Source organism: Aphelocoma coerulescens, chromosome 5 (genome assembly GCF_041296385.1).
Source record: "Aphelocoma coerulescens isolate FSJ_1873_10779 chromosome 5, UR_Acoe_1.0, whole genome shotgun sequence".
Lineage (NCBI taxonomy): Eukaryota > Metazoa > Chordata > Aves > Passeriformes > Corvidae > Aphelocoma > Aphelocoma coerulescens.
Genome location: NC_091019.1, coordinates 451,626 through 468,524, shown reverse-complemented (window position 1 = coordinate 468,524; position 16,899 = coordinate 451,626). Strand labels below are relative to the sequence as shown.

Sequence of the window (16,899 nt, the reverse complement as noted above, 5' to 3'; positions counted from 1 at the left end):
CTGGACGTGTGCACCTAAGGATCCTTAAAATAAATACCAAGGTAAAATCCCTTTTCCCCTTCGAACCGTGTATGACTCTTGATTTTAAGGCCAGGAAAAGGCATCATTTAATCACGTTTCCCTCATTAGAGGAGACAATTAAATGACCACTCAGGTGCACAACCACTCCTGCAGAGCACTTCACTAGACCCCGTTTTGCAATAACTCCCCCAGGCTGCAAAGCCCCGTTTGCCAGGGACCTGAGAGAAGAATTCGGTAGTTTTAAAGGAATGTCAGCAACTAGGAATACACCTGAGAGGAGTTCAGTAGCTGGGAGGGAGCCCAGGTGACAAATAAACACACAGGCCCCAGCAGAACCAGCTCGTTCCAAAGAGTGGCACTGAGGAAGGGCCTGGGCAGTCCCACAGGGGCAGGTGGGTGCCTGGCTGCCAGCACTGGGAACGTGGGAATGCTTCAAAGCACCGGCACTCCTGAGAAAATGACCAAACAAGGCCGTCATAAGGCAAGAGATGAGCCGGGGGGACAGTGGGTCCCACACCTGCCCCTTTTCCCTTTCCACTGTACAGCATCTGCCCAGGCTGTGAGCGAGCTTTGGGCAGAAGCACTCAGTTCTCCCCCAGAATCCAGTGAACCACTTGCTCATCTCCAGAAGAGAATCACAGGCACAGCACTGAATGCACCGATACCCGGCTTACACCTCTCAACACTTTCTCGCTTTGGTTTGTTCATTGAAAAATGGCAAAAAAGGAAAAAAGTCAGCCCAGAGCCCAGGAACGTTAAGCGACTGCTCTTTTACAAAGTCCAACACAACCCCCCCCCAAGGATGAGGCTTTACGTAAGAGCCACCTACTCCGTCCGGACGGGATTGTGTCCGGACCCGCGACTCTTCCCTCGCTGACCTTCGGCAGCAGCCGGCGGAAGCCAATTCCCCGAGCACGGCAGCCCCGCGGAGCCGCCCAGAGCCGCCGGCCGCCCCCAGAGCCCCGCAGCCCGTGCCGGTGCTGGCCCGCTCCATCCCGGAGCGGCTCCGGCCGCAAACCGGGAGAGCAAAGGGGAAGGAACAAAGCCCTGACAAAGCCAATGAGCGGAACACCATTCAACCCATCAGCGGGGAGGGCAGCGCAGCGGCCCCGCCGGCCCCGAGCCCGCCCCGAGTCCCCGTTCCAGGGAATGCCCCGGGTTGCGCTGCCCGGGGAGGGACCCCCGCCCTCCCGGGGTGTCCCCCACAGCGGGGCGCGAGCGCGGGGAAAGCCGCGGGTCCCGGCGGGAGCTGCGCCTGGAGCGGCCGATGCCGCCCTCGGGCCCGCCGGTGCCGCCCAGGGGGTGCCGGGATGTGCCGGGAGTGCCCGGGGCGGGGACGGCGCGGCCCCGGCGCTGCCCCGGTGCCGGCGGGAGGCCAGGCCCGGCCGCGCTCACCTGCGCTGGTCGCTCCGCTAGGCCCGCACCATCTCTTGGCTGCCGCCACCGGCGAACGACGGAGGAGCCGCGGAGCCGCCGGCGAGTCACGGAGCGCCGGGGGGGGCGCGGGGCGGGCCCGGCGGAGGGAGGGGGGGGCGGCTGCCAAGCGGGCGGCCGATCCGGAAAGGTCCCGGCGGTCCATGGCGGGCTGGCGGCTCGCAGGGCTCGGGCAGGGCCGCGGCTGCGCTGGGCCCGATCCCGGCCCGGTCCCGCCTGGCGCTTCCCGGCGGCTCCCGCGCCGCCGCCGCCGCCCCGATCACGTGACGCGCGGGGAACCACGTGACCCCGGCGGAGCGCGCGCGCAGGGGGCGTGGCGCGGGTCAGGCCCCCCCTCCCCGCGGGGCGGTGGGAGAGTCACGTGGCGCAGCGCGCGCGGAGCGACACGGGGAACAGCGGGACAGACCGGGAAACACCGGGACACCCCGGGACAGACCGGGACGCACCGGGACACACAGGGACACACCGGACACCCCGGGACAGGCCGGCAGAGGAGCAGCTTCGGGGTGACCCAGCGGGGGCCGCCCAGTGCCTGAAGGGGCCGCAGGAAAAGATAGAGAAAGGATTTCCAAGGGACGGAGGGACAGGACACAGGGAATGGCTTCCCAGTGCCAGAGGGCAGCGATGGATGGGAGATTGGGAATTGGGAATTCCTGGCTGGGAGGTGGGGGAGACCCCGGCAGAGTTCGCCCAGAGCAGCTGTGGCTGCCCCTGGATCCCTGGCAGTGCTCAGGGCCAGGCTGGACATTGGGGCTGGAGCAGCCTGGGACAGTGGGAAGTGTCCCTGCCCGTGGCAGCGGTGGCACTGGATGAGCTTTAAGGTCCTTCCAAGCCCAAATCGTTCTGTGAGTCTTAGAGCCCTGAAATTCTCATGACAGAGGTGGAACTGCAAGAGCTTAAGGTCGCTTCCCAAAAAACCCCCATTGCACGAGTCTGCAGCTTCTGGAGCCCTCGGTCCATTGAAATGCAGTTTCAGAGGAGCTCCGAGGAAATGGTGCTTTGGGGAGAGCAGAGCGGCTGGAACAGAGGAACAGGAACAGTCTCCTGGAGCGAGCCCTTGTGTCTCAGAGAGCGGGATCGGCTCGTTCCTAACGCACCTGGTGACTCCCAGAGCGGAGGATGGAAACGCAGCCCTGGTCCGAAAGAAACCCTGCCCGGGAGCGCGGGCTGGGATTGGGAGCCGGCAGAGGGAGCTCGGTGTTAAAGAGGCTCTTTTGGCTGTAAAGGTGCGCCTTTGTCTCTCTGCGAAGCACCCGGCCGTAGCGGCGTTTTTGCTGCTGTCTCCTGATTTTATTAAACTTTCATTAAACTGTCCCTTTTCTTCAACTTTCCTTCAAATTCTACAAAGAGTGAAGCTCGTTTTTCACGGCCGCGCGGTTGGAGCGGCACCAGCGCTGATCCCTCCGCGGGCAGGATCGCATCACAAATAGTCCCTCCTGGCGGATCACTCCGCGTGGGGCCGCATCACCGGTGATCCCTCCGCGGGCAGGACCGCATCACAAATAGTCCCTCCTGGCGGATCACTCCGCGGGCGGGCGCCATCACCGCTAATACGAGTATTTATAAATTCCAAAGAACTCGTTAACGCAGAAGAAAGCAAGTACGCTTCATGCTGGGTGGGAAACATAGGGTCTAAGGGGTAAGAATTTTAAAGCTGTCAGAGACCCAAGGAAAGGAGCAAAGGGGAAACAAGAAAGAGAAGGGCTGGGACCCCTGGAAGCATCGCCCCCTCCATTGCCGCCTGCCCCCCCCAAGCCCAGGCTCCTGTGGCGCCGCTCGCAGCTGCAGCGCCGCTCCTGAGCCCGAGGTCCCGCCTGTCCCGGCCCTCAGGCACCGCCCGCGGCTCCACCGCTTGTCCCAGCGGGGCGGCTCCGCCGGTAGCCCCGGTGTTCCCGCCGCCCCCTCCAGCCCCTGCGGGCCCAGCGGTAGCCCAGCCCCCCCTTACGTTGTCCCTGTGCCCGTCCCTAGCCCAGGGTTTTAAAAATCCTCAGGATATTAACTGTGAATTTACGTTTTGTATTAAGAAGACTAAACATCATGGAAACAGCTGAATTTAGGACAAACAATAGGCCAATAAATACAATACTAGTGCTTTAAAATAATTAAATAACCATTTGTTCTTGCATCTATGTTGCTTCCAAATACTGGCAGAATTCCTTCAAATAAACAAACTGCTAGTTTTTTTGTTTTGTTTTGAATTTTTAAAGATTGCATTTTGGCAGTCATTCAGGCAAATCTGGACATTTGTTCCATTCGTCTGAAGTGAAAAAAAGCGATACATCTATCACATTGCACTTTCTCTCTTAGGAAGCCAAAACTAGGGCCCTCCAGGGAACAAGAAGTTTAATTACAAACTATCACTGTACAACAAGACAGATTATTGGGCAACAGTGCGTTCTGAAAGGTATTTGTCATAATGAGGAATGGGCAGGGTAATTGGTGTTTGCCAACTGACAGGCACTCGGTGATCGATGCATCTGAAGGGCCAACAGAAATTCTCCATCCTTGCTTAGGCTCTGCTGACAAGGCACTTTCAGCACTTCTCTCAGTGTTTGGTATCTCTCATTCCAAGTTCCTGCTACGTCCTGAACAGTTTTGGTGAGTGGTAATTTGTAATAGAGGATGGATGATCAGCAGGTGATTCTTCAGTCAAAAGGACTAGTTTTTCCAATTTATCTGTGGGATTTACTTGAAGTGATATGTCATGTAGTACTCAGATGACCTATTTCTACAAAGAATGAAAATTACTCAGCTGCATTAACTTACATATATGAGTGAAAATACAGTTAGATATTACTTAGCTCATAAATGTATAACTGAATAAAAAGTGTTCTCTGAAGGATACAAGTAATCTTTACTGCCATTTGGCGGTAGACAGAGAGAAGTGACACACCAAGGTTACTCTGCTCATCAGTGGCAGAGATGGGAAATGATCTCACCTGAGCTCCAGGGCAGCATCTTATGCATGAACTGTACTGCTCTCCTCGTTCATTTGGGAATAAGGTTAGCATCCAAAGATAGAGCAGAAACACATTCTCTGGTCAGGCCTGTAACTCTTTACAGTGCTCCTTGTACATTATTGTGAAGCACTTGACACCAGGCACAATCAAAAAAGGGATACTAGAATACCCTGACCCTTAATTTTATCTAGAGCAAAAAATTGTTACGTAGCAAAGTTCATGTCTTAGGTAGCTAAAGGAGAGCAGCTTCTTCATTTCACAAGATTTAATAGAACAGTCAAAGCACTAGAATGCTACTGAAATTAGGAAATGCTGCAATAAATCACAGAGTTCTACTGCTTGCATTAAAAAAAAAAAAAAGTTAAAGTTTCTGGATTCCCATTTTAAAAATAGACTTCACAGTCATTAAAGAGTACTAGGGGTCTCTGAGAAGAATAAGCACAGGCTTTAATCTATTGTTTTTAATAAAGGAAGTCCTGCCCCATCTGTAGGGTCAGAATCACAAATCATCTATCTTATTATCTGAGAATAAAGACTGAACATTAGTCATATTCTTTTTATAACACAGAGTGACCGATACTTCAAAGCATTGTCATCACTGCTCTCTGGCTGTAAATGAAAACGTCATGGTGCTTCACTCTCATCTTGTATTCATATGCTTGACAGACAAGTTAAATGAGAATTGTCCAAAGCTATGAACCAAACCATGACAAAAGTAGCTCTTAGAGTGGTTTTAAATCACTCAAGCTGACATTCCTCGGCCCCAAATGTCAGACCACACAGTGCTGCGATGCACGCAGCAGGCAGAGCGCACTGTCCTGTTCCTCGGCTCCCAGCTTCAGAAGTGGCTACTCGAGTAAATAGAAACCTCAGAAACGTAGTTATGGAAATAGTGCATGTCAGCAGACTTCAAAGGGCAGAACATATTGATAATTGCAGAAAGAGGCCCAAAAGGGCTTCAATCACTCCCTGTCCCTGCAGGTTTTTTTGTTGTCCTCTTAAAGGAGCAATGACTGGGTGAGGATGAAACTGCCTTCCTGTCCAGCTGACAGAGGCTTTACAGGCATTCTAATGCTTCTGTTTGCACGGCTGCCCTTCCAGCTCTGTGCTGTCTGCAGCCTGAAGGCTTCCCCAGCTCTGAGAGCACAGACCAGCACTGGAAACACGACCAGCGCCAGAGGAGCTCCAGCGGTGACATCTGCTGAGCCCCCGGGCTCGCATCCTGAGCCATCGCAGGTCCGAGGGAAGCACCCGGCTCTGGTGGCTCCTTACCTGCCAGCACTGAAGCAAACGGCTGCTGGGGATCGAACGGCATTTCAACCTGCCAGACTCCAGGTTCTGGGTATCCAAACGGAATACCATTTCCTGAGAATAAACACAAATTCATTATCCTGGTGTGGCTACAGAGAAAAACTCACTTAGACAGCCTGTTCTGCTAATGTACAAAGTAAAGATGTGTTAGATCGTGCAGCTGTCATCGCAGCATTGATGTTTACAGTCTGTGTCTGTTTTACATCTGTATATTTTCATTCAGTGTTTTACTGTATCCTGGTCACTCTATAGGGAAACACAAATCTTAAAAAAATACAATTATTTTCAAAAAAAAGGAGATGCATTGTTCATTTCTACTCCAGTGAAAAGCTGGATTGTACTTAAAAGGCATTGGCTTCTATTTGGGAAAGTGCTGATAGACTGTGTTGCAACAGGAGACCCTGAAGGGATTCTGGCTGACTCAGAAATTTCTCCAGGGACTGCTGAATAATGTTCACAGCAGACACAGTTCAGACTCTTTTAAAATGAAAGAGCATATGCTCTCTCTTATTATTTTTAACAAGGCTAACGATACAAGAGATATCAGAATAGATTTTTCCTTGTCGTTTCCAAATACCGTGTGATTAATTCCTGGGCCACAGAACAAGGGCATAGAGGAAGATAAAGAAAATAAATTATTTAAAAATTATTCCCTATGTTTTCAGTGGGTAATCAACAAGTCGATTCCTGTAAGCATCCATTTGAAGCTTTCTTATAGTTCAGAATTGCCAACAAGGGCTCTTTTACTTGCCCCTTTCAGTGGTTTCCTGAAAGCACACTTAAGCTGAAATCCACTGTGAGTCCTGCTGAAGGCAAATTGATAGCTCAGAGGAGTAAAGTGAACTCTCTGCAGGTATAGAGACTTGATCTTCAGAATTGTCCTGCCATTAAGAGAAGGGAGATTGCCTAGAGAATGGCTTTTAACATATTTTCATTCACCATGCTTTCCTATCTACTGTGATACTTAAAATCCCTCTAGTACTCAAAAACCCATTCAATGTGGATTTAATGTCTATTGTAGAGAAAAAACTTTAGAAGCTAGTTTAAAAAAAAAATCAAAACACCTCCATGGTTTAAACGATTAAAAATATGTGAAGTGATTTTAATTATTTGTTTCCATACCTCTGACTTGCAAGACGCCTGGAGAGTACAAATGACAAGCAAGTATGTCCAAAGATGGCCACATAGGATTAGACTTCACAACACATTAATTCAATTCATCCTTAATGGACATCAGATTATAAATGACCAAACCTTTCTATGTTATTGAGGTGCCTCCTAAACTCTCTAGGCTCAGAAGACAAAAGCCCAGGATATTGAATAATTAAGCTCCTTAAGAGAAAAGAAAAATCAATTCCAATCCGTGAACATAAATTCAATTTCCTCCAGCCGTCCTAGCTCATACAAAGCAGAATTCAACCAGCAAAAAACTCGTTACCTTCCCAAACCTGTGGAATATCCAGCAAACCAATTTCTCAGGCTCCTACAGTGAGCAGAGCAAGGACAGAACTAAACTGATTTTTTTTTTTTTTTCTTACAATGCTACGCTGGTGTCCAATTGTCCTTAGTTCTAGGATGTGCAACCCTGAGCTGCTCAGGGAACCCTTGCCTTATCACATGCGAAGAGGCTGTCTGCAAGCCCAGCAATACTCAGGGGACCAAGGGAGTTACAGATCAACATCAAGTATTTCAGGCTTCACCCCGACAAACTAATGGACACTACCAAGCATTCACACAGAATTAACCTCCTGCTTTCACTTCGGGCAAAGCTTTCAAAGAAAAGAGCATCCCTTGGAGAGCTGTGGCTAACAGCACCAACCGGGCCAAGCCTCTTCTTCACCAGCCAAGAGAAGTTTTGGCAGCGACTCGAGCAATAACAAGACAAGGACTTTAATCCCCTTTAATTGTGTGATTCTGTTGGGCATTTGTGCTGCTTCAAAAGCAGTGTCTGCTGTGGTTTTGAGTCACCTGATCCACACTGTTTTCCTCTCTGTTTTCACAGCTCTGGCACTGGCCAGGAGAGCACTGTGCAGATCCACGAGCAGCTTTCAAAGGTCAGCAGAGCACTGCCTGGTTTCACAGCCTCCGTGAGGCTATCTCAGGGCCTGGCTCTCCCAAGCATCCCACAGCTTCCTGGAGAGGTTGCTAATTACCAGACATTCATTATCTGTTCTTATAACCCAGAGATTTAAATTGAAAAAAAAAAACCAAATTAAAAAGGGGAGGGACGGAAGAATGAAAAAATACTAAGAGAATGGATCTGCACTAAAAGTGCTTTGACTTATCCTGTAGGACTCCTGGCTTCAGTTCCTACAAGGAGACATTTTCAACTGCCTGTCAAATTCACATCACTGGGCCTATCCTCAGCACCCTCCAGCCTTGTCACATTTATATGGAGAGGTGGTGGAAGGATGGTGGCTGAAGGGTGTTTGGGGCTCCAAGAAGGAAAGGGAAAATATGCCTGATGCCATTCAAGGCTGATAACTCAGTAGGAGGCTGTAGAAGAGCTTCTCTGTCAGAAGAGGCAGAAGCAGTGCTGAACACTGCCCAACCTACCACTGCAGCTGAGCAAGCAGGAGGAATGTGGGAGAGGCAGGACTGGGAGACAGTGAGGGGATTAGGAAACACGATGCCAGGATTCTTCTTCCATTTCCTTTCTAAGGTAATTGGTCCTGTCTAACTGAGACAGACCCCTTGTCTAGACTGGCTGCCGGACTGAACAGTCAGACCAAATCCATAATTTCATAAGGTCTGGTGAAAACAACCTTCACAAATGAAGTAGTTGAAATGAAGTAGGGCAATGGTAGAGTGAATAAGGAATCTTGCTAATGAGCCAGAGGTAAACCAGAGCCTTACTTACACTCTTGCTGAGAGCTGTTCTGTTCCATTCAGCTGTGTATTTGATCATTCAGCTAAGAAACCAGCATGATACAAGGGATCTAAAATTTCAGTTGCTTCAACCGGAATATCTAAAGTAGCAAAGCAAAGAAGCCAACAAATTATTTCATTGTAAGCCAAATTATACAGGATATACCAGACAATACCAGGAGCATTAATGGTTTATTAGGGAAAGAACACCACCAAGTAGATCTCTCATAGCTTCAGTTTTCTGTTGCATAGGCAGCCCCTCTGGGTTGGTCATCCAACACACAGATTGGGGGGTACATAATTATGGGTCTCAGTCTGGGCAAGCTTAATCACTTTTTTTTCCATGAGGACCTTCCCTCGATTCCATGTGTCAGTGATAGAACAAGGGGGACTGGCTTTTAATGAAATATGGTAGGTTTAGATAAGATAGCAGGAAGAAAATTGTTTCCTTTGAAGGTGGTGAGGCCCCGGCACAGATTGCCCAAAGAAGCTGTGGATGCCCCATCCCTGGAAGTGTTCAAGGCCAGGCTAGATGGGGCTTTGAGTAACCTGGTCTAGTGGAAGGCATCCCTGTCCATGGTAGGGAGGTTGAAACGAGATAATTTTTAAGGGCCCTTTCAACCCAAACCATTCTATAATTCTATTATTCTGTTTCAGGTTATTGCATTTATTAACTTTAAACCTCATTTCCTATATTCCTATAGAATTTCACCAAGCCCTGAAGAAAAGAGAAAGCTATTTCTATAGCAGCATAGGAAGCCTGCACCACAGGCAAGCAGAGGGACAGGTCACACACATCTCAACACTGTCTGAGAACAGTATCAGTGGGATAAATACAGCCAAGGTGTGATACATATAGGAGTTAAAAAGAGACTTGTGTACTAAGTGGCTGCTTGACACAACACTAAAATTCTTCTGTTGTGGGGGTTAGGTCTCAAACATTTACCACTTAGGATAGTGATTTCTTTGTCACCAGTAAATGAAGACCAGTCAGCTGCTAACTTCAGCTCAGGAATATGCCACTAGTGATGGAGGACATCCAAGACCTGCTTGGTGACCAGACTGCAACACACTGCAAAGTCCTGAGATGCTGTCTCTGGACTCAGGCTTAGAGAACCTTTTCAAAGTGTTTATTACTCTCACGCACAAGGCACAGGAAACCCTCTGCGGTATATGTACATTAAAGACAGAACCACAAGTTTCATCTTGAACTCTGAATGTGTGTGCGCAAGGAAAGTATGTGCAGAAATGACTTACTAGAAAGGAAGACATCTGGGTCAGATGTTCTCTTCACTTAGTTAATCACATGGAAGTGTCATTCTGAAGAACTTTGTGTATTAAGCCTGAGGAAAAGTGCTTTGTTCAAAAGCGATATGCACATAGCAAATGTGAGAACAAGAGTTCCCGTCTGACCCACAGAATCCACCACTTACCCTGTTATTTATGCAAGCTGCTGTCAGGTCATTTTTTACACACTCACATAGTATTTTCCAATCTATGATGAATGCTACACAAGATGAGGGCTATTCCTTGACATGTCAGACTAGTGAGAAAGTTAAATTACCTCTTTGTGAGTTCCAAGCTCAATGTATCCACAGAGAGGGTGAAACGCTCCTGTGCCACAGACATAAACATGGGTCCAGTTGTACGGCTGAAGAACTCGGATAAAATTGGCACACTCTGTCTGTTGGGAAAAGAAAGATAAAGGTTACTTTTCATGTTTATTCTTCTCTTTCACATTATACATAGAATATAAGTTACAGCCATATAAGCTTATATAAGTTACAGCCATAGCATTGGTGTATTTAAACTCAGAACTACTGTAGCAGAAACTGTTTACAAGTAGTTCAAACCTGTTAGGACTATAACTTGACAGTGGCTATCTACCAGGCAGTTCATCAATCAGACTTGCAAACCTAATTCTGCTGTATGCTTACAGCCACGAGAAACTGTCTGCTCACACCACGGTTTGGAGGGAATCTGTTCAGCCAGTGTTGTAGCAAACACCACCCGTCAACAATTGGGCAGAGGTCGCAGAGCCACTGGGTTTGTCTGGCTACCAGTCTTCCTGCCTTTGCTCCCAGCTCAGGGTACTGCACATGCTTTAATACCAAAGATCACATGATTAAAGCGACTGCGGTGGGCTGAAAGGCTTCAACACACTTCCAAGGGCATGCTTTGTCTCTGCACCAACCACATCTTACTGGTGACTTTTATTTGGTCATTTCTGAGTCCAGTGGGACATCCTGGCTCTAGCTGGGCTTGCTCCATGTTGTTGTTGTTGGTAAGTAGCACAGGCATGCTTGCAAGGATGATACATGGGGCTGGGGGAAAAGCCTTGATTTAGCCTTGCCCAGAACGAAATGAACACAAAAACACATAACAGATACTTCAGAGGGAACACACAGGATTTGTTCATATGTTCAAGCCATCACCCTGCATCTAAGTGAGAGTCCGAAACAACTATTTCCCTCTCAGGACCTTCTCCTTTTTCTCTTAGTGTAGAAATAGACCAGCACAAATCTTCCACATGCACCAGTATCAGAATATTTCCAATGCTCAGCATTGTTTAGGTTCTGACTGCTGTAAAGGTAAGGGTAGTAACAAGTTAGAATAAAAAGCTAAACTCTTCAGGCAGAGAGCTGAGAGCATTTTGAGCTGGAAGATACCTTGGTAACCGACATGCTGGAGATTTTTTTTGGAGAGAAAAGGAAGAAATTTTATTTTACAGCCAGGAAATGTTTACATTTAGAGTGGGCTCTAGACACATGACGTAATCTGTGCTGCACAAAACATATAAAAGTTGTATTGTGTACACGTATGTACCTTAAATATACTTCCTAAAGAAGATTTGTGGTTTCTGGCAAAAGCCATTGAGTCTGAGATTTTTTTTTAAACCCCAACTGCAGCTGTCTGCAAATTAAGTTGATTTGTACACTGCTCTACTACTGTTTCTTTAATGAATTATAATGAAGTTAAATTCAGGATACACCCAAGAAAAAAAGAAGCATTTTAATGTGAGAAAAGAGGATTCCAGGGAAATACTGCCTGGTATACATTTTTGAGGAAACGCCATTCATCTCTCAGCTGCATTTATTACACAAAAGAACAACATATCATGATTGATGCCTGCAAGATTGAATTTTTTTAAGTATTAATATTTAAAAACCAACAGAAATGTAACTTTGTTTTTCAATTAAGAAAAAACACTTAGGACATTAGTTCAGAAGAAGTGTAACAAGAGCTTACTAAAGCATTTTTTGCATTTAATAAAAAATACATAGATATGCATAATCCTCAGCCATAATAAAAAACATACATCATACTTACATGGGCATCTTTCCCAGCTAATTTGCATAATTCTACCTTTTCTTTTGCTGCAGGCCAGTAAATCTGTAATAGAGTTAAAACAAGACAAAGATGATGAAGATTATACACTGTCCTGTGACTGTAGATTATTCCAGGAATAAACAGTTAAAACAGATTTATGCATGTTGAAGGACCTTGCATGTAAATTGAAATGAACATGACTTCAAGTACAAGATCCCATTACAAAAAGTTAAGAGGCTTTAAATCAACCCCCCTGATTCTTGTTTATTTCTTCATTGGCTACATGTACTTTTAAAAAGCATTCAGTTAATCTGGCCGGGGCACCTTGTCACCATTATGTGTTTCTCTCAAAGTTATGATGAGCCAAATCATCTGGAAACTAAACTGATTGCAAAGCCAGGCAAATTACATTTGTAAGAATTTGGTCCAGTGGACTTGGCAGAACTGTTATAAAAAAACCACTTAGCTCTTTCTGCCAATTTTCAAATGAAAATAATTAGGTTCAAAAAACTAAGGACAGCTGGAGGGAAATTTGTAGAACAAAAAGTACATTTGGCAGGAATCAACAGTGCATGGTTTAAAAACATCAACATTAACTGAGTTTACTGAGAAAATGACACAGAAGTTTAGAGAAGAACTGTGGACCTTAGATAATTGCCAGTATATATTGATACTGTTTCTCTTTCTTTTTTAATCTGCCCTGCAGAATTCTACAAAATAGGTTTTGATGTAGATAAATCCAGATGACAACATACTATCAGTTACTGTAATCCAAATTGTGATGGTGAAGAAATGTCAGTGAACAACAGTGCAGGTTCTGCCTCACTGATTTCAATTAAGCAGTCAAAACTGGATATGATTGAGTACATCTGATTCTATTAAATTTAAAATAGAAGCTAAATACAGATTCTTCTCGAATCACTGTGTTAAATATGGATATTTTGTACTTCTAATTTTGACAAGAAAAAGCAATTGTTATTTCTCATGACTAGTAATAAAAACACCACAAATCACACTACTTTTTAAGCAAATATTGATTAGTAAATTGCCTGAAGTCCCAGGCACCAGTCAGCAGGTCATTAGTAGTCACAAATGCTTTATAGTAGTCTCCAGTCATGCTTTACAAAATCTTAAATAGCAAATGTATAGGAATGAAGAATTATTATAGTATGCACTAGAAATAAAAACAACATCAAGGAAGGACGCACAACTCAGTGGCATGCAAGAGGAGTTGACTGCTGTCATATTCCCCTTCACCCAGCTGTTGGCACCTTACTGGAAGTGGCTTGACATACCCAGGCTCAGTCCCACACAGGTAAGGAAAGCAAAAAGCAAGTGGCCTCCCTCAAGTACCTTTATCACTTTCCAAAACCTACAGTCACTGTTTCTCTCAATCTGGAAACAGTCTGGATTTTACTTCTTTCTCTTTCCTTCCCAGTGAAAATGGATGTATTGGATTTCTGCAAGGAAATTAATTTCCTCTCAAGTGAACTCCGTTACCTTCCTGATAAAAAACCTCTTAGCAGAGACAATGTCGTTTAAGTTACTTAAACCTTAACCCTCTGCAACAATATTTACATGGAGTCAGAGATAAGACAGTGTAACAGCATTGCAGCACTGGAGCACAAATTTGCTTTCCCAGAGCATTTTCTCGGAAAGATCTGGTCAAAGCACCCAGGTATGGAAATGCAATCAGCCATCCCAGGGATGTGTGGATGGCACAGAGCACAGTGCCAGGAAGCACAGAGGAAAGTACTGGAAACATCATGAAGGGCTGAAGGTAGGTCCAGTCTGGTCTCCACTGCAACACAGAGAAGTTTAAGAAGAAAAGCTGATGAAAAGCGACCCGTGAAGAAAAGCTGATGAAAAGGAACAGATAGAGGAACGTAAGATCATGGATCTCCAAATACATTTGGCCACGGAGATTTGTCTGAGATCTGATCCTCAGTTTTCTTGTACATAAACTTTATGCCCAAGATCCCTGAATCACTTACAGGAAAGCCTCGAGGTCTTCAAGGGGTTTGGGAGATTTTTGGCCAAAGTTTAGTTATCCAATGAGGTAGACAAGATGTCCCTTTGTAGGCTTTTGAAAATGCCCACCTGTCCTTGCCAACTACACAGAAGAACTGGAGGAGTTAAAAACAGAGACATCTGCTTCAAGGCTTCAGAAGTGTTAATGGACTTGAGTTACCCTCAAATCTTCTACAGATTCGTTCATGGGAATCAGTGTTTGTCCTACAAGGCTGAAATACACACATCCCCCCTTCTATGATAATTGACCACAGACAATTATTATTTAAAAAATCAATTGTTTTACTCTCTAGTTACTCAACAGCCTCAGTATTTAGCATTATATAAGGCCACATTAGACAATGAAAAGTGAAGCTAAGTGATCTAACTTGAAAATCAATTTGCAATTATATATGGGGGAGTAAAAGTGATATTTATTAGCTTACCATATGAGAAATGAGAGATTCCCAGAAACTGTCAGTTCTAAATCGTAATAGATCAAGAAAATTGCATCATTTGATGAGTTGCATCATAAAAATTGCATAAAATAATGAGCTGATGTGCTGAGCAAAAAAGCATGAACTTCATTTTTTATTACAGGACATGCTGTGTAACAGTGCCACAAGCCTGGTTCCCTCAAACACTGGCACAAGCAACATTATACATGTGTACTGACTTTTCTGTAGGGGGTGAAATTAAATTGTACCGTTATATTTTATTCCAATGTGTTACTTAGTTTCACAATATGCCAAAAAAGTAAGACTGGAGGCTCCTGTAGTTTCTTTCAGATTTAAAATCATTTAGCTTGTAAATGGTTTGAAGCTTTGAAGTTGGTCTTTTTTTTTTTTTTTTTTTTTTTTCTATTTATATGCTTTATTCACAATGGTAACATCTTATTAACAAATTCTCCTTTATTCCCAAATTTCTCAATAAGTAAAAACCTCAAGGAATGGAAAAAAACCCCCAGATAGCCAGGCCTTATATATTAAAGGTGACAACAACATTGACTTGTAAAGTTACAATAATTTTGTGTTACAATCAGTACAAATTATATACTTAATATACTTTATAGTTGTATGTATCTGAAATGTCTGGAGAAATCTTAGAATAGCTAAGTGGAGTTACTGAATTTAAGGCAAGAATGCAACTAGTTGGAATATGTGAACTGTATACTTAAACAGGATTCTTTTCTTTTCTTAATCTTCGGTTTATTTTCCTTTTAAAATAACCATATCAAAATTCCAAAGGTCAGCTACTGTCATGATTTCTAGATTTTATCTTCTATTGCCCAATTAAAAGAAAAAAAACAACCTCACCATTAATTTTAAATCATTCTTCAAATATTTTCTTAAATTTAGGAATGGGAAAGAAATTAAATTCTCCTAATAAATGGAAGTTAATAAACTCTTTTCTATCAGAGAGAAAGAAAACCTCCCAGGAGTACAAAATTAAGCAGTACATAAGTGTAGGACAGATAAGGTATCACTTTAAAGGGTAGCTGGAAATTGATTTCTGATTAAAACAAAACATTTAAAACCACAGAGGTCTTTTTCAGATCAGGAGCAGTGAATTTCTAAAAGTAACATTTTCCCTTCCTCCAAATATGCATTTTACTATAAGAAAGGAATGAAAAAGGAAGTAATTTTTTTTAATACATTATTTATATATAAATAAATTGGTATGTGAATGCTATATATATATATATATATATATATATATGTATGTATGTATGTATGTATATATAAAAATAATATCTGGATCCACCACTAAGAGCCAAATTTCAGCTGCCATCTGTCATGAATTAATAATACTGGTATTTTACTCATTTTCATGTATGCATCTTTCTCTATCAGATTTTGTTCCTAGCCTAACACTTAAGATTATAAATCTTCAGGAGAAGGGGTGCTCAAAGATAAAACAGTGAAATCTGATTACAAAAAAATGTGTGAAAGTACAGCTTTTTCAAGAATCACTTCTAATTAGGCTACTAAATCTAGGATGGTGCAGAACTTTACAAAATGAGTGGAAAATGCTATCTATTGTCACAATACAAAAGAGGAAGATCACAAGCTATCTAAACAATTTAGAAGCCCACTGGGTCTTTTTTCATCTGTTTTTAAGGTTTCAGAACAAGTTTTTAGTTAGGGAAGAAATAATACAAGTTTCCAATGAAAACGGAGTGTGGCAGAGAAGACAACAGAACTTGGTAAACAGCCACTATCCCACTCTAATATTGTACTTTTCTTAAATAACCTAGCTGAATTACATTAAGGTGGTAGAGCTGCTCTTCATCAGGGCTCCATTTAAGTATTCACTACATTGTCACATGGAAACTGATTAGCTCAGCTGCCAAAAACAGGCATTAGTACAAGAAAAAAAAATGGTCTGATAAGTAAAGAACTTGAGGTACAAAGTTACTCGTGCAGTTCCCCAAGAAACAGTGTCAGAGCTCATCCTATTTCATGCACCCTTCAGTAGCTTTGGTAAAAACCCAGAACTCTCCAACAACCCCTGCAGATGACACAAGGTTGGGAAGCATCACTAAAACAAAAGAAGTTAAATTATGCAGGAATAATCAAAGGGCTCTGAAGACCAGAATTATCAACAGCCAGAGGAAATGGGTATAAACTGCTAATAAATAAATATAAATAATAGATTGTAGATTTGAACAAAAATCAAATCTGAAACATCGGCGTAACAAGGATCTGTTCCACAGCAACAACATTCCTAAAGAAGTTGCATGAAGTATCCCAAAGGGCCGCTTACAACAGATGATGATTTGGGACCCTGAGCCAGTGCACGCTGGGACAGATGAAAACAACTTGTTCCAAAGCTGCTGTTGGGGATCTGACATGTTTATCTATTTGGCCCACATGGGGCTGTGTCTTCTAGCACCCACAGCTCCTGCACGTTGGCAGCTTTTCAAAAGCTTGTCAGGCCTTGACAGCATTCCTATTCCTGCGGA

At 44.2% G+C, this 16,899-nt stretch overlaps 1 protein-coding gene across 7 annotated transcripts in view; it reads right to left on the bottom strand.

The window, feature by feature from the left end:
* LOC138110987 (semaphorin-3D-like) overlaps positions 1-16,899 on the bottom strand; it is a 44,709-nt gene that overhangs the window by 4,236 nt on the left and 23,574 nt on the right. For 2 of the 7 annotated variants that reach the window (XR_011151198.1, XR_011151199.1), the window contains 4 exons: positions 11,925-11,987; positions 10,159-10,278; positions 8,587-8,695; positions 1,417-5,780 (listed from right to left, as the gene is read on the bottom strand). Coding sequence is in view for 3 of the 7 variants with exons in the window: in XM_069016124.1 (XP_068872225.1) it covers positions 5,484-5,780; positions 10,159-10,278; positions 11,925-11,987 (480 nt within the window). In the remaining 4 variants the exon portion in view is untranslated. The other 5 variants (XM_069016124.1, XM_069016125.1, XR_011151197.1 and 2 more) reach the window with 4 other exon arrangements.